Source organism: Scyliorhinus torazame, chromosome 22 (genome assembly GCF_047496885.1).
Source record: "Scyliorhinus torazame isolate Kashiwa2021f chromosome 22, sScyTor2.1, whole genome shotgun sequence".
Classification (NCBI taxonomy): Eukaryota; Metazoa; Chordata; class Chondrichthyes; order Carcharhiniformes; family Scyliorhinidae; genus Scyliorhinus; species Scyliorhinus torazame.
The window spans coordinates 27,260,903-27,286,425 of record NC_092728.1 but is presented as its reverse complement, the minus strand read 5'-3'; the positions used below and the strand labels follow the sequence as shown (position 1 = coordinate 27,286,425).

Genomic DNA, 25,523 nt, shown 5'->3' with positions numbered 1-25,523 from the left:
TTGGGGGAATCGTTTTCCGGATCCTGAGAACAGTCCAGTCAGGGAGTTTCTGGAAAGCCTCCCAGGCCACAGGCCGCAGGGTTGACCAAAAGGCGACTGAGCATGCGCCAAACCGCGGGGGGGGGGGGGGGGGAGTGCACGGCGCATGCGCAAACTTCAAGGGCGGGCTCATTGCGCCAGTGCGCAGAATCGTTGGGCGGGGAGCCGTCGCTCTTCTGGCGGGACGGTTCTGGGCATGCGCGCAGTGAAGAGGCGGGGCCGGCCGAGAGTGCACATGCGCAGTGAGGGTGGCGTGCGGGTGTCGAGCGGTTTGGAGTTGCTGTGCGCCTGACGGCTGTAGCAAAGGGATTCCGTGCGCTTGTTGGGGGGGGGGGGGGCGGTAGGGAGAGGGGGTGGCGGCTATGGGTATGCCCTGCGCGCGCGTGTGTGGCGGGCAGAGGAGCGCGAGATGATTGATTCAAAAATGAACGGCCGGCAACATCTGGAGCTGCGGCACGAGGGGGAGATCCAGGCGTCAAAGAGAGATCTATGACTTAGCTGGAGGGTCAGGAATCAAGTAGAGCCGGATGCCACAAATGCGCGATAGGGATCAATGCAGGGAATCAGAGATCAACTGGTGAGGGATCAAATACAGGGAGATCAGAGATCACCTAGGTGGGATCAAATACAGGGAGATCAGATATCAACTAGAGAGGGATCAAATACAGGGAGATCAGATATCAACTAGAGAGGGATCAAATACAGGGAGATCAGAGATCAACTGATGAGGGATCAAATACAGGGAGATCAGAGATCACCTAGGTGGGATCAAATACAGGGAGATCAGAGATCAACTAGAGAGGGATCAAATACAGGGAGATCAGAGTTCAACTGACGAGGGATTAATACAGGGGGGATCAGAGTTGAAATCGAGATGGATCAAATACAGGCGGTCAGAGATCAACTAAAGTGTGATCAAGTACAGGAGTGTCATGTAAGTGTCCCTTTAAGAAAGGCTTTTGTCTTATCACATGGCTTCAGTGATGTCATTGTGTGGGTGGAGCTGACCTGTGGCTCTGAACTGTTTCTGGTTTCACTTCCACGTTTTGGCTGCTGTGGACTCAGACAGAGAACAGGCGTGTTTTGGCCTGTCTCTATTTTCATTATAAAGAGTTCCGAGAAAAGGCCATTGATTATAGCTACCTGCTGTTTTGGTATAGTTTGCTTTCCTGAAGGGTTTCAATCTGCTGGTGAGACAGGGTCAAAATCTCATGAAAACCCAGTCTTCTGCAAGTGAGAATGCAGAGTGCTTGGCCACGCCCTTAAAAAGAGGGTTTTTTGGTTTATGGGATTTTGTCAAGGGGCAATTCATTAAGTGTTATACATAGATGTAGCTGTGGGGTTTTTATATAAATGTTAACTAAGTTCTTCGAATAAAGCTTGTTTGATTGTCTCGGAAGACTGTTGAATCAGACCTCAAGTGACGGCTCATGGGCTCATTCTAGCCAAATTCAGCAAAAAAGCTTTAGGTCAGGTGAACTCCATATTGTACTTTAGAGTTTTTAACCCCTGGTCCGTAACAAAATTGAGGCTAGTCCGGGATAAAACTCTATCTTTAGTGATTGGTTAGTGAACTTATAGACAATGAGGGGTGAGCATATTTGTATTTGCTTTTCAGGTGTTGTATTCTAGTTTAAATAGGGAGTGTGTTGTGGATAATGGCTCTTTCAGAGGCTCAGAAGTTTTGGGGGCGGGAGAAGGTCACGCGCAGTACCTTACAAACAAAGACTTAAAAAAGGGCTTTTATTTTGTCAGGCATTTAACATTGCCTGACAAAATACAAAATAAGAGGTAATTGCGGCGGTAGCTGAAATGGCCACAGAACATGTGTGCATTACTAATTCAAACAAAGTTGGTAGGTAGGTAGAGCTGGTGAAGTGGTTGCATCACTCAAAGCAAGTATCTGGATCGGTGAAGGAGGTGAAAAAGTCCATCTTACATGCATATGCCTGAAGCTTACAGACAAAGGTTTAGAAATGTAAGGAAAGATCCTGGTCAAACATACATAGAGTTTGAAAGGATCAAAGAGAGTAACTTTGATAGGTGGATAAGGGCTTTGAAAATAGACCAAATGTATCAAGCTCTTAGAGAAATGATCATTTTGGATGAGTTTAAAAATTCAATTCCTGAGAGAGTGAGAACTCATGTGGAAGAACAGAGGGTTAAAACTGTGAGATTAGCAGCAGAAATGGCAGCCAATGATTATGAATTAGTTCATAAATCAAAGTTTGGTTTCCGACATCAGTTTCAGCCGGTGAGGGATAGAAACTAGGGAAAAGAGAAATACTCGTGGTGGAGGTAAAGGGGATCTGATGGGAGATAATAAGAATAGTGTACCTCAAGTTAAAAAGAAAATCCGGGTGGAAGAGAAGTGAAAAGTTTGAGATGTTTTTACTGTAATAAATTAAGTCACAGTTTTGAGGGTTGAAGAAAAGCACTGGGAAGGGTGATGCGGTAAAATAGGATGAGCCAGTGGGGTTTGTTAAAGTGAGAAAGGAAAGCCCAATTGAAGTGAAGGAGGTGCAAAAGAATGTACAGCCTGATCAAGAGGCGATTGATAAGAAAGTGCCAGATCTCTTTGAATAATTTACTTGTGTGGGTAAAGTTTACTCATGTGTACCAGGAGGACTAGGTAAAGAAGTCAGAATTTTGAGACGTACGGGAGCTAGTCAATCTTTCATGGTCAGAGATGAGGTGTTTTGGAGGAATATTGCCAGAAAAGGTGGTAATATATGGAATTCAGGGTGAGAAGAGTAATGTTCCATTATATAAGGTGAGGTTGGAAAGTCCAATGAAGAGTGGTGAAGTGGTAGTAGGAGTAATAGAGAAACTATCTTGTCCAGGAATACAGTTTATTTTGGGTAATATAGCTAGATCGCAGGTGGGAGTGATGCCGACAGTGGTTGATAAGCCAGTGGAAAATCAAACAACTGAAGTGTTGAAGGATGAATATCCTGGGATTTTTCCTGGTGTATAGTAACAAGGTCGCAAAGTCACAGGTTAAGACAAGAGGAGAAATCAAAGAGTGAAGATAAAGTTGAAGTTCAATTGTCTGAAAAAGATTTTTGATCAGGTGGTTGGAAAAGAACAAGAATAGGTGGTGGATGAGGCGGATATTTTTAGTTCAGGAAAGTTGACAGAGTTACAACAGAAAGATATAGAAATAAAACGGATGTATCAGAAAGCATACACAGAAGAGGAATCTGAGTCTATACCAGAGTGTTATTACCGTAAAAGTGATGTCTTGATGAGAAAATGAAGACCTCTACAAATGCAGGTGAATTAAAAGTGGTCAGAAGTTCATCAAGTAGTATTGCCGGTAGGGTATAGAAAGGAGGTGTTGCGAGTAGCATATGAGGTACCAGTGGGAGGTCATTTGGGAGTAAGGAAAACTCAAGCTAAAATCCAAAAATATTTTTATTGGCCTGGACTACTTAAAGATGTAGTTACATTTTGTCGATCATGTCACAAATGTCAAGTGATAGGAAAAACTCAAGCAGTGATAAAACCAGCGCCCTTAATACCCATTCCAGCATTTGAGGAACCTTTTGCAAGGGTCTTAATTGATTGCTTAGGACAGCTGCCTGAAACGAAAAGTGGGAATCAATATCTTTTGACTATAATGGATGTGTCTGCGAGGTTTCCAGAGGTCATTCCATATTGCAATATTACAGCTAAAAAGATTGTGGAGGAGTTACTTAAATGTTTTACTGAATATGGACTACCCACAGAAATACAATCGGATCAAGGATCAAACTTTACCTCAAAGTTATTCAAGTAGGTAATGTATAGCTTCGAAGTAACACAATTTAAATCAACTGCGTAGCATCCAGAATCGCAGGATGTTAGAACGGTGGCATCAGACATTAAAGACAATATTGAGGGCTTATTGTCAAGCTTATCCAGAGGATTGGGATAAAGGAATTCCATTTATATTGTTTGCACTTAGGGATGCACCTAATGAGTCAACCAAATTCAGTCCTTATGAACAGATTTTTGGTCATGAGGTAAGAGGACCATTCCTGTAATGAAGAGCTTGTCATATGAGGAACGGTTGAGGACTCTGGGTCTGTACTCGTTGAAGTTCAGAAGGATGAGGGGGGGGGGATCTTTTTTAAAATAAACTTAGAGTACCCAATTATTATTTTTTTCCGATTAAGGAGCAATTTAGCGTGGCCAATCCGCCTAACCTGCACATCTTTGGATTGTGGGGGTGAAACCCACGCAGACATGGGGAGAATGTGCAAACTCCACACCGACAGTGACCCAGGGCCTGGATTTGAACCCTGGTCATCAGCGCCGCAGTCCCAGTGCTAACCACTGTGCCACATGCCACCCCAATGGGAGGTGATCTTAATGAAACTTAAAGGATACTGCGTGGCCTAGATAGAGTGGACATGGAAAGAATGTTTCCACTTGCCGGAAAAACTAGAAGCAGAAGACACAATCTCAAACTAAAGGGACGATCCTTTAAAACAGATGAGGAGGAATTTCTTCAGCCAGAGTTCTATGGAACTCTTTGCCGCAGAAGGCTGTGGAGGCCAAATCACTGAGTGTCTTTAAGACAGAGATAGATAGATAGGTTTTTGATCAAAAGGGGGTTATGGGGAGAAGGCAGGAGAATGGGGATGAGAAAATATCAGCCATGATTGAATGGCGGAGCAGACTCGATGGGCCAAGTGGCCTAATTCTGCTCCTATGTCTTATGGACATGGTCTTAAATTGATTAAGGGGAAATTGGTGAGTGAGCAGTATGAAATTACATTATTGGATTACGTGTCAAATTTTAGGGAACGATTAAATAGAGCAGGTGAATTTGCTAGACAACATTTAAAAGTTGCACAGCATGTGATGAATCAGGAAGCGGACAAGAAAGCAAAAGTTTGTAGTTCTGCCAGTGGTGATAAAGTTTTAGTGTTGTTACCAGTGGTAGGTGAACCTTTAAAAGCAAGGTTTTGTGGACCTTATCAGATTGAAAGGAAATGTTGGGAGGTGAATTATTTGGTAAAAAAGCCAGATAGAAGGAAAACTCACCGAGTGTGTCATGTCAATATGCTTGAAAGGTATTTTGAAAGGGACGGAGAGAAAAAAAGAAGGTTTTAGTGATTCTAACTCAAAGTGAAGAACCAAATCCAGATGACTCTCAATTTGACATTCCTCAAATTAAATTGGATAACGAGGATGTTCTTAACAATTGGGATAAATTATTGAGTTACCTTCCAGAGGAAAAACGAACTGACCTGAAAGAGTTATTAATATCACATGGGTAAGTTTGTGGAATTAAGTTGGGAAGTACTTAAATGTTTATACATGATGTAGATGTGGGAAATGCTGTTGCAATTAAACAACATCCATATAGACTTAAACCTCTAAAATTGGCACAGGTTCAAAAAGAAATGGAAAGTATGCTTGAAAATGGCACAATTGAAGTGGGTTGCAGCCAATGGAGCTCACCCATAGTGATGGTACCAAAACCGGACGGTACCCAATGATTGTCAAAGTCGTTTCAGGATTACCCAATTGTGCGGTATACATCGGCGATCTGGTAATTTTTAGTTAGACATGGACAGAACATTTGAGGCATCTGATGGAGTTATTCGATCGACCTCAGGAGGCGGGTTTGGTGGTAAACCTAATCAAAAGTGAGGTTGGAAAAGCCCAAGTCACGTTCCTTGGCCATACAATTGGACAGGGTCGAATGGTCCCACGGGATGTGAAACCAAAAGTTATTGGGGAATTTCCAATACCCTTGACACGAAGAAATATAATGCGATTTCTTGTCATGACTGGTTTTTAACCTTAAAATTGTGCCGAATTTTAGCAGCGTGGTTGCTCCACTGACAGACTTGCTGAACAAGTGTAACAAATTTCAGTGGACAGCGGAGTGTCAACAGGCATTTGACAGCCTGAAGGCTGTGTTTTTTAAAAATGTTTTATAATTTTTTTTATACATGCCATATTTACAGATGTACACATAGAGAAACCCAGAAGAGATAACAAAAACACGACATAATTAAACAAAAAAGCAAGAGCTGGGAAAATTAAAACTGGGGAAGTGTATATACATCGAGGCAACAGAGAGACAATTAATAACAATAATAATCTTTATTGTCACAAGTAGACTTACATTAACACTGCAATGAAGTTACTGTGAAAAACCCCTAGTCGCCACATTCCGGCGCCTATTCGGGTACACAGAGGGAGAATTCAGAATTCTCAACTTATGTTATACATGTCATTGTCAATGGGGGAGGGACTTTCTCCCCCCCTTTTCTGTCTTTTTAAATTAAATACATACAGAACAAGCACAACAAAAACTGGGTGGGCGGGGCACCTGGACAATGCCCGAGTGTTGTTTGCTTCTCCCGGTGGGTTTTCGCTGTTGCTGTTGTGTGTTTGCCTCGGCCGTCTGCCGTTCCTTCCTCCTGTACTTTCTTACTCTCTGTTGCCCTGCTGTGTTTGTCGTTGTTGTTTCCCGTGTTCTTCCAGTTTGTGTTCCCTCGTCTTTCCTCCCCTCTGGCCCGCCTCTATTATTCTTTATCCCCTGTCCTTCTATCTCCTCTTCCCCCCCTTCCTTGCCCCCCTCTACCCCTTCCTCTCCCTCTCTGCAGCTCCCCACCCTGAGCTGTGTTTGGCTACCCCCTCTTGCACTATTCTCCACCCCCTCCCTGGGTCTTCCCACCCTTCCCTCTCTTTTCTCATTCCTTGGCTACTTTCCCCTAGCTCTTGGCTACTTGATTATTTATTTGTTTGTTGTTGGCCACAAACAGGTCCCGGAACAGTTGGGTGAATGGCTCCCGTGTTCTGAGGAAGCCATCTTCCGACCACCGGATGGCAAATTTGATTTTCTCCATTTGGAAAAATTCCGATAGGTCAGACAGCCAGTCTGCCGGCCGAGCAGGATTCTACGACGGGCAATCAGGGAGGCAAAGGCAAGAGCGTCCACCCTCCTCCCCATGAAGAGATCTGGCTGGTCTGATACACCGAAGACCGCTACTTTCGGGCACAGCTCCACCCTCATCCCCACTACTTTGGACATTGCCTCGAAGAAGGCTGTCCAGTACCCAGCAAGTTTGGGGCAAGACCAGAACATGTGGGCGTGGTTGGCCTGGTCTCCTTGACACCATTCACATTTGTCCTCCACCTCCGGAAGAACCTACTCATTCGGGTTCTTGTTAAGTTTTACCTTTTGTTACGTTAGGTTGAGTCTTGTGCACGTGGAGGTGGAGTTGACCCTATGTAGTGCTTCACTCCAGAGTCCCCAACCTATTTTGAGCCCCAGGTCTTCCTCCCATTTCTTCCTCGTCGCATCCAGTACAGTGTCGGCCCTCTCTACCAGTCGTACGTACATGTCGCTACAGTTTCCTCTATCCAGAATGTTTGCTTGCAATAATTTCTCTATTAGTGTCTGTCACGGTGGCCGTGGGTACGTCCTTGTCTCCTTCCATAGGAAGTTTTTTAAGTTGCAGGTATCTGAGTTTGTTGCCCTTAGCTAATAATAATAATAACCTTTTATTGTCACAAGTATGAAGTTACTGTGCAAAGACCCTAGTCGCCACATTCCGGCGCCTGTTCGGGTAAGCTCGGGAATTGAACCTGCGCTGCTGGCCTTGTTCTGCATCACAAACCAGCTGTCTAGCCCACTGAGCTAAACCAGCTAGTTGAAATCTCTTTGTCAGTTAGTCCTGTGTTGTGACCCTGCCATCGGTGTCTAGGTTCCTGACTGTCAGTGTCCCCCCGACCTGTCTCCACTTTTTAAAGGTGGCGTCAGTGAGCGTTGGCACGAACCTATGGTTATTGCAGATTGGGGCTTTGTCGGACATTTCGGTCAGGTCGAATTGTGCTGTAATTAGTTCCAGGTCTGGAGGGTGGCTACCACCACTGGGCTGCTGGAGTGTTTTTTGGGTGAGGATGGGAGTGCCGCCGTGGCGAGGGCCCGGAGCGAGGTCCACCTGCAGGAGGCCTCCTCCGCGCATACCTACTCGACTTCTGGCTCCTTAATCCATCCCATTATTCTTTCTGCTGTCGCTACCCAGTGGTATTGTATGTTTGGGTGGGCTAGCCTTCCCCTGGACTTTGTTTTTTGTGGGACCTTTTTTGGGATCCTAGCATTCTTCCCCTCCCCCATACAAACGGCATGATTAACTTGTCCAGTGAGTTGAAAAAGGCCTTGGGGATATAGATCGGGATGGATCTAAGTAGGAAGAGGTACCGGGCAGCACGTTAATTTTGATCATCTGCACTCTCCCCGCGAGGGAGAGTGGGAGCGTGTTCCATCTCTGCAAGTCCTTTTTGACTTCCTGTGTCAGACTGGTCAGGTTCCACTTGTGAACCCCTACCCAGTCGTGGGTGATTTGGATCCCCAGGTAGCGGAATTTGTGTCGGGCCTGAGTAAACGGTAGTCCCGCCAGCGCTGCCCCTCCCCCTTTGGGGTTCACCGGAAAGATCTGGCTTTTGCTCATATTGAGTTTGTAGCCCGAAAAGGCACCAAACTCTTTCAGGAGCGCGATGATTCCTTCCTTGCTGCTTTGTGGATCTGAGATGTAGAGGAGCAGGTCATCTGCACAGAGCGAGACTCTGTGCCCTCTGCCTCCCCTTTGGATGCCCCTCCAGTTTTTTGCTGTTCTGAAAGCGATCGCTAGTGGTTCGATCGCTAGGGTGAACAACAGTGGGGACAGCGGGTATCCCTGCCTGGTGCCCCTGTGCAGCTGGTAGTACTGGTTGCTGGTGTTGTTCGTCCATATGCTTGCCATGGAAGCATTGGACAGGAGCTTCACCCAGGAGGTGAACCCTGATCCGAGCCCAAACCGCTCCAGTACCTCTATGAGGTACTTCCACTCGACTCTGTCGAAGGTCTTTTCTGCATCCTGGAAGACGATCATCTCTGGTGTTCTCTCCCCGGAAGGGGACATGATCATGTTCAGCAGGCGCCTGATTTTCAATGTTAGCTGTCTATCTTTTACAAAGACCGTCTGGTTCTCCAGCCTTTTAGCCAGGATCTTGGCCAGTATTTTGGCGTCTACGTTTTGTAATGAGCTGGGTCTGTCTGACCCGCATTCTGTTGGGTGTTTGTCTTTCTTAGGTATTGAGGCCTGTGCTAGTGTAGGTGGTAATGTGCCCCCAGCCAGCGAGTCTGTGCACATCTCCCGCAGGTGCGGGGCCACTGCTGTCTCAAATTTTTGTAGAACCCGTTTGGTCCTGGAGCCTTCCCCGCCTGCATGGAGCTAATACTCTCCATGATGTCTCCCAGTTTTAGTGGTGCTTCCAAGTCCTCCCCCACAACTGGCATGTCCAGTCTGTCGAGGAACCGTTTCATCCCCGAGTCCCCTGTTGGGGACTCCAAGCTGTACAGCCCCCGCTAAAAGTCTCGAAGGTTTTGTTGACCTTTTCTGTGTCTGTTTCCAATGTGCCTCTGTTGTCTCTAATTTGCACAATCTCTCTAGTGACTGCCTGCTTTCTCAGCTGGTGTGCCAGTAGGCGGCTGGTTTTGTCCCCGTGTTTGTATAGGGTCCCCTGTGCCTGCCGGAGTTGGTGCGCTGCTTTCCTCGTAGAGAGCAGGTCAAAGTCCATCTGTAGCGTTTTCCTCTCCGCCAGGAGCTCTACGGTCGGGGCCTCAGAGTATTAATGGTCTGCCTCCAGTATGGAGTCGACCAACTGCTGCCTAGCCGCCCTTTCCTCCCTGTCTGTTTGCGCTTTGAAGCTGATAATTTCCCCTCAATCACAGCCTTTAGCGCCTCCCAGAACATGGAGGGTGAGTTGTTTTCTGTATACTCCGCTATGGCCTGTGATACCATTTCGCTGAAAGCCTTGTCGGCTAGTAAGGCAGTGTCCAACCTCTATGTGGGGCGTTGGGCCTTTACCGTCTCCAACCTCACATCCATGTAATATGGAGCACGGTCGGAGATAACAATTGCGGAGTATTCCGCTTTGACCAACCCTGGAAGCACTGATTTCCCCACCACAAAGAAGTAAATCCTGGTATATACGTTATGCACTGGAGAGAAGGAGAACTCTTTATCCCCTGGGTGGGTGAACCTCCAAGGGTCCACCGCCCCCATAAACCGACCAAGTCCCTTCGCCATGTTTGAGGTCTTCCCTGTTTTGGGGTTGGACCTGTCTGTCCGTGGGTCCTGTATACAGTTAAAGTCTCCCCCCGTAACCGTCTTTGTCGCCTTAAACATCGTCCTCTTATTGATCAGTATTGCCACCCCCCTGGCCCTCATCCTGTAACAGGAATAGTAGGTCTGTCCCACCCAGCCCTTCCTTACTCGCAGTCGGTTCTGCTCTCTCAGGTGTGTCTCTTGGAGGAATACTATGTTGGCTTTCCTGTTTCTTAGGTGGGTGAAGACTCTGGATCTTTTCACTGGGCCAATGAGTCCCCTGACGTTGCAGGTGACTATCTTGGTGGGGGGCTTCTGTCCCCCCCCGTTCCTGTGGGATTAACCACACTTACCTGGTGGCCGTGCCCCTGCACTCCGGGGTTTCCCTTTGTTAGGGGACTATCCAAGATGGCCACTGTCACTGCTCTCCCCATGCGGTCGGGTCCCTGCGCTCCGGTGTTTCCCTTTGTCCATGGGGGCACCCAACATGGCCGTCAAAGTGCGTCCGCCATGTGGGTAGGCCCCTGCACTCCGGGGTCTCCCTTCGCCCAGAGACCTTACAGGGTAACCACTGTGTTTCTTCGCTCCGGGCCCCTGATTGCGGCCCTTTGTAGCCATATTGCCACTCCCACTCTGGTCCTATTTTTACACCCCTCCCTATGTCCTCCTCACCCCCTAGTCCCCTATTCCCCTCCTTTATTCCCCCTTCCCTGTGCTCCCCCCTTCCGTCCCCCTTCCCCCAGCTCCTATAGCCTTTGCTCCTCCATACCCATTATGTGTTCCCTCCTCTCTTGGGGATGCGCCGTGGCCTTGCTCTGTTGCATACTCCCGGCGCTAGCTTTCCCACTAGTGTGGTGAACCCCCTCCCGGGAGTTAATGTCTCGTTTCTCCCTCCCCCACTCTCTGCAGTTCCTGCCCGTTCTTTCCCCGTCTTACCCTGCACTCATCCCGCTTGCCACTTCGCTTTCCCTTCTCCGCTGCTCTCGTTCTCTTATACGAGGTCACGATCTCCCACGTGAAGCGGTCCCTCAGGTGGTGGCTTGCCGCTTGTCGCTCAGAGTGTTTGGTGGGGAGAGGTGTTTCCTCAACCCCCCCCCTCCCACCCCCTTGGCTCATCGCCGTGCTGTTGTTCCTTGCCAGGGGCCCCTTATCACTTCCCCTGCTGTCCCTGTTCCAGCCCACATTCTATGACAAACTTGTCTGCCTTGGAAGGAGCTGTAAAGAAGTGTTCTTTGCCTTGGTATGTGACCCAGATATTCGCTGGGTACAGCATACCAAAGCGTACACCATTCTTGTACAGGGCTGCTTTTGCCCTGTTGAACTCAGCCCATTTCCTGGCCAGGTCAGCCCCAATTTCCTGGTATATCCATATTCTATGTTCTTCCTAGATATAGTTCTTCGACTGCCTGGCCCAGCGCAGGATTCTTTCCCAGTCCTGGTACCGGTGCAGTTTGGCTATTACTCGATTGTTCCCCAGCTTTGGGTTTCAGGAGCAGTTTGGCTATTACTGCCCTTGGTTGTTCCCCAGCTTTGGGTTTCGGGCTCAGCGACAGGTGTGCCATGCCTATTTCTGGTGGCTTGGGGAAAGTTTCTCTTCCCACTAGGTTGCCCAGCATCTCGGTCACATAGACCGTGGGGTCTCTGCCTTCGATCCCCTCCGGTCGGCAGACAGTCCGCAGGTTTTGCCATCTCGAGCGGTTCTCCAGATCCTCTACTTTACCCTTTAGACTACCGTGCATTGCGACCAGCCTCGCCACCTCTTTCTCCAGCGCCAGATCTGATCACTCTGGTCTGTTGCGGCCTTTTCCATGCCCTTGATGGTAGCCTCTTGGCCTTCTAGTCTCTTCTCCGCTCTGCTCAGGGCAAACGGTATTTGAGCCAGGGTCTCAGCCACCGCGGCCTCAATGCCCGCTTTTACCTCCGCCTTTATCTCCTGCTGGTGCTCTCTCAGTGCCTCAGTGAAGGATGCCTTCCAGCTACCCCCCCCCCCCCACCACTGCCCTCCCCCCCGCACCCCACCGGTGCAGGGGGGAGCTTGTTCGTGTCTGCCTTGCTCCTTTTGCTTCAGCGAAACTTGCGCGCTGCCGCCTAGAGCGCTGATTGGCTCGTCCGAATGTGGTCGTTCCTAGCCCCTTCCACCCCTGGTCTCTGCTCAGCCTCTATTTTGGCTTTTTCCAGGCATTTTTCCTGACATTACCGCTCTCTTTCTTCCTCTGACTTACTAAGGTTGGGGAATGAGTTACTGGGTCTTTTTTAGCAAGTAATCGTTGGATAAGTGACTATTTTTCGGGTCCACGGGAGGAGAGCCACTTAACGTGTGACTGCTCAGCACATAACAAAGAAAGCAAAAAGAAAAATTACAGCACAGGAACAGGCCCTTCGGCCCTCCAAGCCTGCGCCGATCCAGATCCTCTATCTAAAACTGTCGCCTATTTTCTAAGGATCTGTATCCCTCTGCTCCCTGTATCTGGGTAGATACATCTTAAATGACGCTATCGTGCCCAACTCCGCCGGCAATGCGTTCCAGGCACCCACCACCCTCTGCGTAAAGAACTTTCCACGCATATCTCCCTTAAACTTTTCCCCTCTCACCTTGAACTCGTGACCCCAAGTAATTGAATCCCCCACTTTGGAAAAAAGCTTCTTGCTATTCACCCTGTCTTTACCTCTCATGATTTTGTAGACCTCAATGAGGTTCCCCCTCAACTTCCATCTTTCTAATGAAAATAATCCTAATCTACTCAACCTCTCTTCATAGCTAGCTCCCTCCATACCAGGCAACATCCTGGTGAACCTCCTCTGCACCTTCTCCAAAGCATCCACATCCTTTTGGTAATGTGGCGACCAGAGGCAGTGGACGCAGGGACGATAGGGACATTTAAGGGGCATCTTGACAAATATATGAATAGGATGGGAATAGAAGGATACGGACCCAGGAAGTGTAGAAGATTGTAGTTTAGTCGGGCAGTATGGTCGGCACGGGCTTGGAGGGCCGAAGGGCCTGTTCCTGTGCTGTACATTTCTTTGTTCTTTGTTTGTTCTTTGTTAGAACTATACGCAGTTTTCTAAATGTGGCCGAACCAAAGTCTTATACAACTGTAACATGACCTGCCAACTCTTGTACTCAATACCCCTTCCAATTTAGGAAAGCATGCCGTATGTCTTCTTGATCACTCTATCGACCTGCACAGCCACCTTCAGGGTACAATGGACCTGAACACCCAGATCTCACTGTACATTAATTTTCCCCAGGGCGTTTCCATTTACCGTTTGGTTCGCTCTTTAATTGGATCTTCCAAAATGCATCATCTCGCATTTGCCTGGATTGAACTCCATCTGCCATTTCTCCGCCCAACTCTCCAATCTATCTATATTCTGCTGTATCTTCTGACATGGTTGTCACCGGAAGTGTCCTGAAGGCAGTTTTAACCACTGTTCCTGTGTTGCCACACCAAATTACACAAAACCATTCAATGCAAGTGATGTGGGCTTAGGTGCTGTGCTCTTGCAAGAAGATGACAAAGGAATAGAGCGGCCTGTTGAATATTTTTTCAAAAAATTAAATTATCATGAGAGGAAGTATTCAACAATTGAATTGGAGACTTTGAGCTTGGTGCTGGCTTTGCAACATTTTCAGATGTATGTTACCAGCAATTCGTCTGAAACAATTACATGTACTAATCATAATTCATTGATGTTTTTGGAGAAATTTAAGAATAAAAATGCCAGACTGTTTGATGGAGTTTATTATTACAGCCATTTCATTTAAAACTTATACATGTGGCTGGACGAGAAAAGGTGACAGCTGATGCTTTGTCACGAATGTGATGAAGAGAAGCAGGTTCGATGGTTTAAAACGAAGAACTAATATGGACTATTATTGGAAATGTTTGCGAGTTTTAATGTTTTAAAATGTATATTTACTGTCAAGTGTTAGGAATGGACAAGTGAAAGTTGATGGTTTATTTTTTTCTCTTGGGGGGAGATGTCATGCGAGTGTCCCTTTAAGAAAGGTCTTATCACATGGCTTCAGTAATGTCATTGTGTGGGTGGAGGTGGGCTGCGGCTATGTGAGCTGATTTTGATTTCGCTTTCATGTTTTGGCTGCTGTGAACTTAGACAGAGAACAGAAGTGTTTGGCCTGTCTCTCTATTTTCATTTTAAAGAGTTGTTCCAAGAAAAAGAACATTGATTATAGCTACCTGCTGTTTTGGTAACTTAAAATATATAGTTTGCTTCCTGGAAGGGTTTGAACCTGCTGGTGAGACAGGGTCATAATCTAAGGCAAAGCCAGTCTTATTCAAGTGAGAATACAGAGTGCTGGCCCACACCCTTAAAAACCATTTATTGTTTCTGAATTGGAACAGTTAAGGGGGGATTCATTAAGTACTACTGTGGGGTTTCTTTGTGTTTGTCAGTGATAAAAATTCTTGCTGTTTGTTTATATGAATGTTAACTAAGTTCTGAGAATAAAGTTTGTTTGATTAAAGTGTCTCAGAAGACTGTTCAATCACATCTCAAGTGAAGGCTCTTGTGCTCCTCCTAGCCAAATGCAACAAAATATTACAGGTCAGGTGAACTCCATAACATACTTTGGAGTTTTTAAACCCTGGCCCATAACGGGAGGATCAGAGATCAACTGGAGAAGGATCAATTACAGGGAGATCAGAGATCACCTAGAGAGGGATCAAATACAGGGCGATCGGTGATCAACTGGAGAAGAATCAAATACAGGGAGATCAGAGGTCAACAAGAGAGGGATCAAATACTGGGAGATCAAAGATCAACTGGAGAGGGATCAAATACAGGGAGATCAGAGATCACCCAGCGAGGTATCAAATACAGGGAGATCAGAGATCAACTGGAGAGGGATCACCCAGAGAGGTATCAAATACAGGGAGATCAGAGATCAACTAGAGAGGGATCAAATACAGGGAGATCAGAGATCAACTAGAGGGATCAAATACAGGGAGATCAGAGATCAACTAGAGAGGGGATTGTAGCCATGTAAAAATGGCTGCGTTCCGATTAATCTGGCCAAAACCCAGTTTAAAATGGCTAACCCGAAAGACTGCTGGGAAAAGCAGCCAAGAAGACACAAGCAGGCAGCTGCAGACAGGTTTGCAGCTTCAGCTCGGGGAACGTAGCCCAGATCGATACTCAGGGCTATCAACAGCCCATCAACCCAGGTATCCGCAGTTGCATTCAGGACTGTTTAGAACATAGAACATAGAACAATACAGCGCAGTACAGGCCCTTCGGCCCACGATGTTGCACCGAAACAAAAGCCATCTAACCTACACCTAATCTACTCAGACATCCACAGTTAAATCGGCTATCCCCGGGAACAATTGCAACATATTAGCAATTGAATACCGGGCCAGACCTGTCGGCGCCTGCAGTGGCCCAAACAAAGCCAGGTGAGCGACCACCCCCGATCGAGGAATCGCCTCACCATTGGACACATCGACCCCAGAGACTGGGGACAGAATCCAATCACTTGGGACTCAGGGTCAAGGGCCGCCCCGGGAGGCGGGAAGCCCCTGGGCCCTATAAAAGTAAAGGTCCAAGTTCAGATCTCTCTCTCTCTCATCTTCGCCTGCTCGAGACCTTCGCAAGACCAGCCACCGTGTATCGTAAGTTTGAATCCAACGATCGCTATCCGGTAGAGACACCTAGCCACCGACCTGTAGCAGCCTTTTGAATTCCGCGGGCCAGATTTGATTGGACAAGCCATTCGTTTCCCTGACCTGGTGGGCTCTTCCTAAGTTAAGTATTGGCCAGTAGTGATAGGTTTGTTATATAGAAAGTAGTATTACGGTATCAATATTGCTTGTTGTATATAATAAATGACCGTTGTTTTAATCCTTACAAGCGGTGTGCTGTGTTATTAATCATAACCTGAACTTGAACCACGTGGCGGTATCATAAAGATACCTGGCGACTCATGAGCAAAGGTGACCAAAACAGAGCAAATAGACTAAAGCTAGAAAGAGCAACAGGATCAAATACAGGGAGATCAGAGATCAACTAGAGAGGGATCAAATACAGGGAGATCAGAGATCAACTAGAGAGGGGATCAAATACAGGGAGATCAGAGATCAACTAGAGAGGGGATCAAATACAGGGTAATTCAAATACAGGGGAAATACAGGGTGGCACGGTAGCACAAGTGGCTAGCACTGTGGCTTCACAGCACCAGGGTCCCAGGTTTGTTTCCCCGCTGAGTCACTGTTTGTGCGGCGTCTGCACATTCTCCCTGTGTCTGCGTAGGTTTCCTCTGGGTGCTCCGGTTTCCTCCCAAAGTCCAAAGACGTGCAAGGCTAGGTGGATTGACCATGCTAAATTGCCCTTAGTGTCCAAAACGGTCAGGAGGGGTTATTAGGTTCCGGGGGTAGGGTGGAAGTGAGGACTTAAGTGAGTGGGTGCAGACCCGATGGGCCGAATGGCCTCCTTCTGCACTGTATGTTCTATGTTCTGTGAATTAGAGATCAACTAGAGAGCGATCACACACTGGGGGATCAGAATTCTGCTGGCGAGGGTTTCCATACTCGAAGATCCTGAGATTCCTTATAAATCACCCCCATTTGGGGGTGGGGGTGTGACTAATAATTCATACAACACTATCTCTTTGGTTTGACAACCCATATCTTTCGTGCCATAGAATACTTTGTGTTTTATATTTTGGAATAATCTTCGCCATGCTGACTGCTCCCGGGGTCCATCTTTCCCAACCAACTCCACGTTACTCTGTTCCAACACTTTCCCTTTCGGTATTTTTCCTGTCTGCTTTCCAGCTCCGTTACTGGTCAAGAAAGCCCAACAACGTCTCTACTTCCTACCGAAGCTAAAGAAATTTGGCATGTCTGCATCGACTCTCACAAACTTCTACAGATGTGCGATAGAGAGCATCCTATCCGGCTGTATCACAGCCTGGTATGGCAACTGCTCGGTCCAAGATCGCGAGAAACTGCAGAGTGTGGTGAACTCAGCCCAACGCATCACACAAACTTGCCACCCTCCCATTGATTCTGTATACACCTCTCGCTGCATCAGGAAAGCAGACAGCATTATCAGAGACCCCTCCCACCCAGGCATTGCCCTCTTCCAGACACTTCCATCAGGCAGAAGGTACAGAAGTCTGAAGACTCGCACATCCAGACATAGGAACAGCTTCTTCCCCACAGCTACAAGACTCCTCAACGATTCCCCCTTGGACTGATCTGTTCCCTGTAAGAACACTATTCACGACGCTCTATGTTGCTCTTGCTCATGTATCTGCTTTGTTTGGCCCTTTGCTCCGCACTGTAACCAATCACTGTCGATTTACCATTTGTCAATGTTCCCTGTTGATTATTCTTGTGTCTACTATGTACGTACTGTGTATGTTCCTCGGCCGCAGAAAAATACTTTTCACTGCACTTCAGTACATGTGACAATAAATCAAATCAAATCAAATCCTGCATTTCCCTTCCTTGGCGCTGAGTTGAGGAATCGTGGTGATGTCACACTGTCCAGCGTGAAGCCATTGTTACATAGTCCCGCGTTTTCATGTTTGTCGACACCATTCCGCATCGCCCGTCTCCATAGTTACCCGATTACTGCATCTTTACCGGTGTTTCACCATTCTACCTGCCAACTGTCTACATGCTTGACAGCTACTTGGGTGAGTATTGCATCCCCACCCTTACCAACCCCCTCCCCCCGACTCCACACCCACTGTCAACAGGGATTATGATGTGGAGATGCCGGCGTTGGACCGGGGTGAACACAGTAAGAAGTCTTACAACACCAGGTTAAAGCCCAACAGGTTTGTTTCGAATCACTAGCTTTTGGAGCACAGCTTCTTCCTCAGGTGAATCTCCTGAGGAAGGAGCTGTGCTCTGAAAGCTAGTGATTCGAAACAAACCTTTGGAACAGGGATTATGTCAACACGGACAATCTGTTAATTCTTTTCAGGATATAGGAAGTTATTAGGGTCAATAAATTCCATCCTTTTCCCCCGTTGGTTAACGAGGTGGAAAAGCCAGCAGTCAATGAAAATGGAGTCAGGCGGAAGTCTGGTCCAACGTGGCAACCGAGGCAAAGGCCTCCGTTGCTACGGGGGCTGAGGAAGTAGCCCTCGAGATAGGAAAGTGACAAGTTCCTTCCAAGTAGGCGGAAGTAAATGTCAGGGGTAACACCATCTGATGTTGAGGAGGAGGCGGTTTCTACAGGCATTCCAGCGAGCCCACTTGAGAAATGGGGGCTGTGTGAGATGCTCTCTCAAACGGACTTTTCAAGAAATAGGTTAAGACTCAGTGGGCAAGATGTTTCCATGTGGTTTCATAGATCTCTCATAGTCTTCATATAACCCAGGTGTTGAGGTGACCTCGGCCTCTCCTCCCTCAGGGACTGAAGCTACCCAGGACCGTTCAGCGTGGATTATGTAGAATATGTTCACTCAAACGAGGCCGGTGGCCTCTCACTGGTGGCAGGGGGTTGACTGCAGCCAAGCCGAGAGGGGTTGAAATTCGACGGGTTGAAATTCGACTGGTTCGGAGAAAAGTTGCCCTGCAACCGATGATTCGGAGACCACCACCCCACCGGAACCTGTGGTTTTTCTCCACTCCTGAAGTAAAACGCTGTGGGTGACGCATGGCCTGAGTGGTCCAAGCCGAACCTTGTCAGGGTGGCATCTCAATCACTGGGAGCCTGCAAAAACGGTTGTGACTGCTGGTGCCCCCTCAAGGTCCGTGCAAAGTAGAGGAAATCATCTGGATGACGGTGTTGGCGGGTTTGGAACCTGTGTGGTTGAGGACCCCCTCCGTATTCACCCAACTGCAATGCAGGTAAACGGATCATAGAGCAGCAATGCCGAGTTACTTACGACAGACGGCGAGTTCTCAACTGGAGCCCAGCAGAGAAAAATCCTGCTGGAAAAGGGAGAACTAACCTGCAAAAGATGAACATTGAACGCCCCTCAGGTACAGCCAGAGAGAATCTCACCAACACCTCGGCTGTCCTTTTGTAACATGAAGTGTGATTACCCATCGGCAGAAAGGCTCAAACTTGACGGAGGAAAACTTATCAAAAACTTCCACTTTTAACTGTTCATCTTTACCCTGAATCATGTGTGTTTGGATGATAATGTTTCAAGGTAAAGCAAATACTTGGAACACTTGGCACTGCTGGAGATGTGTAACTGGGAGAAATGCCCAGTCAGTGTATTTTGGGGAGTACAGCTTTAGGGAGGAATGTTGTCCAAGCCAAGAACAATGCTTAATGGCTGAAATCTTGGAGGTTCTGGGATTGAAAATTGTCCCCTTTTCCTGGGAATTTTCTCAGGGGGTCTTCCTTCCCCCCCCCCTTAAACTCTGGGAATCCTGCCCAGTCCTCTGTCTGCATTTACACCCCTGACTCGCTGCTTCATACTGTCCACAGTTTCAACAAAACATTTACAACATTGTAGTACACCATACAGCCTGACTAATCCGTGCTGGTGTCTACACTGCATCCTATAGTGGACTCTGGGAACCCTCGCCACTCACTCCCCCACCCCATCCTCCACTGCCACTAGCACCAACTCACTCCACCCCCCATAAAGTGGAACATCCCTACCCCTCCTTTCTCAAACACTCACAATTTGAAAACTCTCTATCTCTGCCTTTTCTATTCCAGAGAAATAAACTCCAGCCAGATCACTCTTTCCTGGCAGCAAAGCTGGGAGGCTGTATCCATCGCTATTTCTTCTATCCATCTCTACATCATTTTAGTCATCTGGCGATCAGCTGGGTGCTCATTTTTCCAAGTTGAATATGGGACCGCCAGAGCTGAGTTTAGTAATTTGAGTGGAATATAATGATTCCGAGTGTGGTCTCTCCAGGTTATATATAATTTCAAGAGACCTTCCCTATTTTTCAATTGAATTTGTCTGTATATCCAACCCAGTGCGTTGTTTACAATTATTGCAGTTATGCTAACATGTGTTGCAACCATTAATGATTTGTGAATTAGCAGGCGGAGATTACTTTACTCCTGAGCCCCTGTGTCTTGTTATTGAAGGAGTGGGAGACTTTTTCCACCTTCCGAATGATCGATATAGTTGCCATTGACATGGCCATTCTAATAATAATCATTTTTATTATTGTCACAAGTAGACTTACATTACCACTGCAGTGACGTTACTGTGAAAATCCCCTGGTCGCCACATTCCAGCACCTGTTCGGATATACTGAAGGAGAATTCAGAATATCCAATTCACCTAACAACATGGGCGTCATTCTCCGACCCCCCGCCGGGTCGCGCCGGTTGGCGGGACCCCCCGCTCAATTCTCCGGCCCGGATGGGCCGAAGTCCCGTCCAGAAATTGCCTGTCCCGCCGGCGTAAATCAAAGCTGGTATTTACCGGCGGGACCAGGCGGCGTGGGCAGGCTCCGGGGTCCTGGGGGGGGCGCGGGGCGATCTGACCCCGGGGGTGCCCCCACAGTGGCCTGGCCCTCGATCGGGGCCCACCGATCCGCGGGCGGGCCTGTGCCGTGGGGGCACTCTTTCCCTTGCGCCTCCGCCACGGCCTCCACCATGGCGGAGGCGGAAGAGACGTTCCCCACTGCGCATGCGCGGGAAACTGACAGCGGCCGCTGACGCTCCCGCGCATGCGCCGCATTTCCGCGCCAGCTGGCGGGGCACCAAACGCCATTTCCGCCAGCTGGCGGGGCAACAAACGCCATTTCCGCCAGCTGGCGGGGCGGAAATCCCTCCGGTGTCGGCCTAGCCCCTCAATGTTGGGGCTCGGCCCCCAAAGATGCGGAGCATTCCGCACCTTTGGGCCGGCGCGATGCCCGCCTGATTGGCGCCGTTTTTGGCGCCAGTCGGCGGACATCGCGCCGTTGGGGGAGAATTTCGCCCCATGTCTTTCGGGACTTGTGGGAAGAAGCCAGAGCATCCGGATGAAACCCTCGCAGAAATGGGGAGAATGTGCAAACTCCTCACAGACAGTGACCCAAGCCGGGAATCGAACCTGGGACCCTGAGCAGTGCTAACCGTGCTGCAGGTTCGCTCGAGACATCTTTCATTTCGCTGCAGTCTTCCTTGGTATTCAAAATGAAGTACGATGCAAAAAGGCTGAGGGATGACCCCATCATTGAGATTTTTGACAGGATAGATGGAGGAAACGTCTTTACCCAAAGTGTAGGGAGAATGTGGAACTCGCTCCCAAAGGAATTGGTTGAGACAGAAGTGTTGATCTGTTTCCAGAGGGGTGGGGGTGGGGGGAAAGCTGGATAAAAATATGAGGGAGATACGGAAAGATGATGTAAAGTGATGAAGGAGGCAGAAACGCTGGAACAGAGCAGAGGGGCTGAATGGCCATGCCTTCTATGTGCTTGTCTGAAACAGCAGTGAGAGTATTCTGGTTTATGGCACTGTGTGATAGGAACAGTGAGTGGAAATCTTGTACTTGTTCAGAGATGAACTTTGGTGACATCTTAACACAAACGGCGCAGCAGCGATTAATGTCAAGCCTGGACTGTGCTGCTGAACTATAATGAGGGCTGAAGCACTGTTTACAGGTCACTTCACTGCCTCACTGAAGCAACAGAGCTCAGTCTTACACAGGCTTCCTCTGGTGCAAGATTGGCAAAACCAAAGTCTGGATCAAACCAACTGCCAACGACGGACTCTCGACTTCCATTCAAGCATTCAGTCAAGTGAGGTACTTTAAAAATTGAAGTGTAGTCAAGATGGTGGGCAGTTTGCACAGAGCAAGATCCCACGGACAGTTGGGGTTCCTCGATGGGATGTGGTGGCTGTGGGGCCTGCTTGATGGGTAGCGATGGATGCCAGAGATGTGACTAATGGGATGCGATTGATTTATAAGTGAAAGTTATAAAATTCTAACAGCATGAGTCAGGATAGACTCAGCAGGAGTGTTCCTGATGGTGGGGGAGTCCAGAACTAGGGGGTCATAGTTTGAGGATAAGAGGTAAACCTTTTAGGACTGAGGTGAGGAGAAATGTCTTCACCTAGAGAGTGGTGAATCTGTGGAATTCTCTACCACAGAAAGTAGTTGTGTGATTTCAAGAAAGAATTAGAGCTAAAGGGATCAAGGGATATGAGGGAAGGGGGATCAGGATATTGATTTTGATGATCATAATGAATAGCGGAACAGGCTCGAAGGGCCAAACGGCCTCACCTGCTTCTATTTTCTATGTATATTCATATGTATTAGGAAGGCAAATGGAATTGGAAAGCAGGGATAGGGCACTGGTGAGATCACATCTGAAATAATGCTCACTGTTCTGGTCTCCTTATTTAAGAGAAGACATAACTGCATTAGAAGCAATTCAGAGAGATTTTGCTTGACCGATTCCTGGGATGAAGGGGTTACCCTACAAGAAAAAATTGGGCCTGTACCCATTTGAGTTCAGAAAAATGAGGGGTAATCTTATTGAAACGTACAAGATCCTGAGAAGACTGGATAGGGTAGATGCTGAGAGGATGTTTCCTCTTGTGTGTGTGTGGGGGGGGGGGGGGGGGTGCTAGAATATAGGGGATACAGTTTATAATTAAGGGATTACCCATTTAAGATGGATATGTGGAAAATGTTCTCCCTCAGTCGGTTGTGATTCTACGGAATTCCCTTCCCCAGACTGGGTCACTGGAGGTTGGCTCAGTGAATATTTTAAAGGCAAAAGTAGTTTCTTGTCTAACAAGGGAGACAATTGTTATTGGGGTGTAGGTGGGAATGTGAAGTTGAGACCAAAATCAGATCAGGCATGATCTTATGGAATGGCAGACACCGGCTCGAAGGGCCGAATGGTCTGCTCCTAATTCATATCTTCGTATGTGTAGGACGGTCACTGATTAGATCTCTGGTTGCTTGGGTACATCAATGAATGCTTGCTTTAATTCTTGCTCCATTTTGCTCAGCAGCTAATAGGGGACGACCTGATTGCGAGGATTCTCCCCAGCGACGAATCAAAAGCCTTGCTGTTGGAGTGGGCAAGCCCTAGGGTGGCCAGTGTCCATCCATTCCGATTGAAGGAGGCGATTCTTTGAAACGCAACGGGAGCAGTGCTGCAAGATGGTGGGTGTCCAGCGTGTGGGTTCCTCATCCCTGGAACTATTCTTATGAATCTGTTCTGCATTCTCTCTCTCTCTAAAGACTTCTCTTTCCCAAAGTGAGATACCCAGAACTGGGGACAATTGCCTCCACTATCAATATCCCTGGTGTTACCATTGACCAGAAACTTAACTGGACCAGCTACATAAATACTGTGTCTAAAAGAGCAGGTCAGAGGCTGGGAAACCTGCAGAGATTAACTCACCTCTTGACTCTCCCCAAAGCTTGTCCACCATCTCTAAGGCCCGAGTCAGGAGTGTGATGGACTCTCCCACTTGCCTGGATGAGTGCGGCTCCAACAACATGCGAAAAGCTCGACAGATCCAGGACAAAGCAGCACCCCCCCCCCCCCCCCCCCCCCGATTGACATCTAACCCACCACCTTCAATATTCACTCCCTCCACACACAGTAGCAGCTCTGTGTACCATCTACAAGATGCCCTGTAGAAACTCGCCATGGCTCCTTTGAAAGTGCAGCCCAAACCTGTGACCTCTTATCACCTGGAAAGACAAGGGCAGCAGACGCCACAGGGACATTGGCAGCAGGAAGTTCCCCTCCGAGCCACTCACCTTCCTGATTTGGAGCTATAATCGGTCATTACTTCACTGCTTCTGGGTTGGAATCCTGGAACTCCCTTGCTAAAGGCAGTGTGGGTGTACCTGCACCGAGGAGAGGCTGTGGCGTAATGGTATTGCCACTCGCCAACTAATCCAGAAGACCCAATGTAATGCTCTGGGGATCTGGGTTTGAATCCCACAAAGGCAGATTGGTGGAACTAAAAGTCGAATGATGATGATCCTTTAAAACAGAGATGAGGAGGAATTTCTTCAGCCAGAGGGTGGTGAATCTGTGGAACTCTTTGCCGCAGAAGGCTGTGGAGGCCAAATCACTGAGTGTCTTTAAGACAGAGATAGATAGGTTCTTAATTAATAAGGAGATCAGGGGTTATGGGGAGAAAGCAGGAGAATGCAGATGAGATAAATATCAGCTACGATTGAATGGCGGAACAGACTCGATGGGCTGAGTGACCTAATTCTGCTCCTATGTCTTATGGCCTTCAGGTCTTATGGACAATGAAGCCATTGTCGATTGTCATAAAAACCCGTCTGGTCAACATGTGACTCCAGACCCACGACTTAGCTTGTGAAGGGACAAATAAGAATGGGCAACAATTGCTGGCCAAGCCAGAGCTGCCTACATTCCCCACCCAACAATTATCTAAATAAGAACGTGAGCAGTGAGGGAAACAGAGCACGGAAGGAGCGGGGCCTTGCCTGAAGGATTGATGATGAGAGTGCAATTCTCATTGGTGAGAAGGAATGTGGGAGGGCGTGAGCTCACGGAATAGTTTGAGAGACCGTGAATGAGGGAGCAGGACACCAATAATTGCCTTCGGCAGGAATTGGTGGTGACAGGGGCATTGAATTGAGTCAAGGTGGATTCTCGATAGACAAGAGAATTGAGGGTGATGAGGGAAAGAAGGCGGAGTTGTGGTTACAATGGGACAAGGTCAGAATCTTACTGAATGGCAGAGCAGGCTTGATTGGTTGAATGGCCTCATGCTGAACCAAGGACATTGGTTCTTCAAATCTCAGGTACAGTGCGAAGGAGAGGAGTACTCAATGGGCGGCATGATGGCACAGTGGTTAGCACTGCTGTCTCGCGCGCCAGGGCGTATATGTGGGGGTTTGCTCTGGGTGCTCCAGTTTCCTCCCAGAAAGATGTGCAGGTTAGGTGGATTGGCCATGCTAAATTGCCCTGAGGTGTCAAAGGATGTGCAGGTTAGGTGGGGTTGCAGGGATAGGGTGGGGAGTGGGCCTCACTGGGTTGGGGCAGACTCAATGGGCTGAATGGCCTCCTTGTAGGGATTCTATGGAAAGGGTATAGAGGGCATCTGACAGTGAATGATGATCAGTACAGATTGTAGGACTGGGAATAATGAAGGGGGCAGGGCATAAAAAGAGTCAGCCTGACATAGGGTGAGGGAGCAGCACCAGGATAAGTGAGAGTTAAGATGAGAGGGATGGTGTCCAGGGAAGCCAAGAGGGCAGCATACAGTATTTATGGGAGGGGGAGGGGTGTCTGGGACAGAGCCGAGAGGTAGCAGGGAGCGCTGAGGGAGGGAATGAAACTTAATTTCACATGGCGCGTAGAATACAGACCGTGCGCGGAGGTCGTGTAGGTAGAGTAGACAGACAGCAAGTGGCCAATCCCCCCCTACCCCACACACACACCTATCTCCCTTCCACCCCCCCACTAACCTGCCCACCACAACCAAGTA

At 48.1% G+C, this 25,523-nt stretch overlaps 1 protein-coding gene across 2 annotated transcripts in view; it reads left to right on the top strand.

Annotated features, from left to right (window-relative positions):
- Positions 1 to 493: 493 nt before the first annotated feature.
- The window catches only part of LOC140399484 (tubulin alpha-1 chain-like), a 39,730-nt gene continuing 14,700 nt past the window's right edge, over positions 494 to 25,523 (top strand). For both annotated transcript variants that reach the window (XM_072489060.1, XM_072489061.1), the window contains exons 1-2: positions 494 to 973; positions 23,052 to 23,205. In XM_072489060.1, the coding sequence (XP_072345161.1) occupies positions 23,203 to 23,205 (3 nt within the window). In that variant the 5' untranslated portion in view covers positions 494 to 973; positions 23,052 to 23,202. The remainder of the gene's footprint in view (positions 974 to 23,051; positions 23,206 to 25,523) is intronic.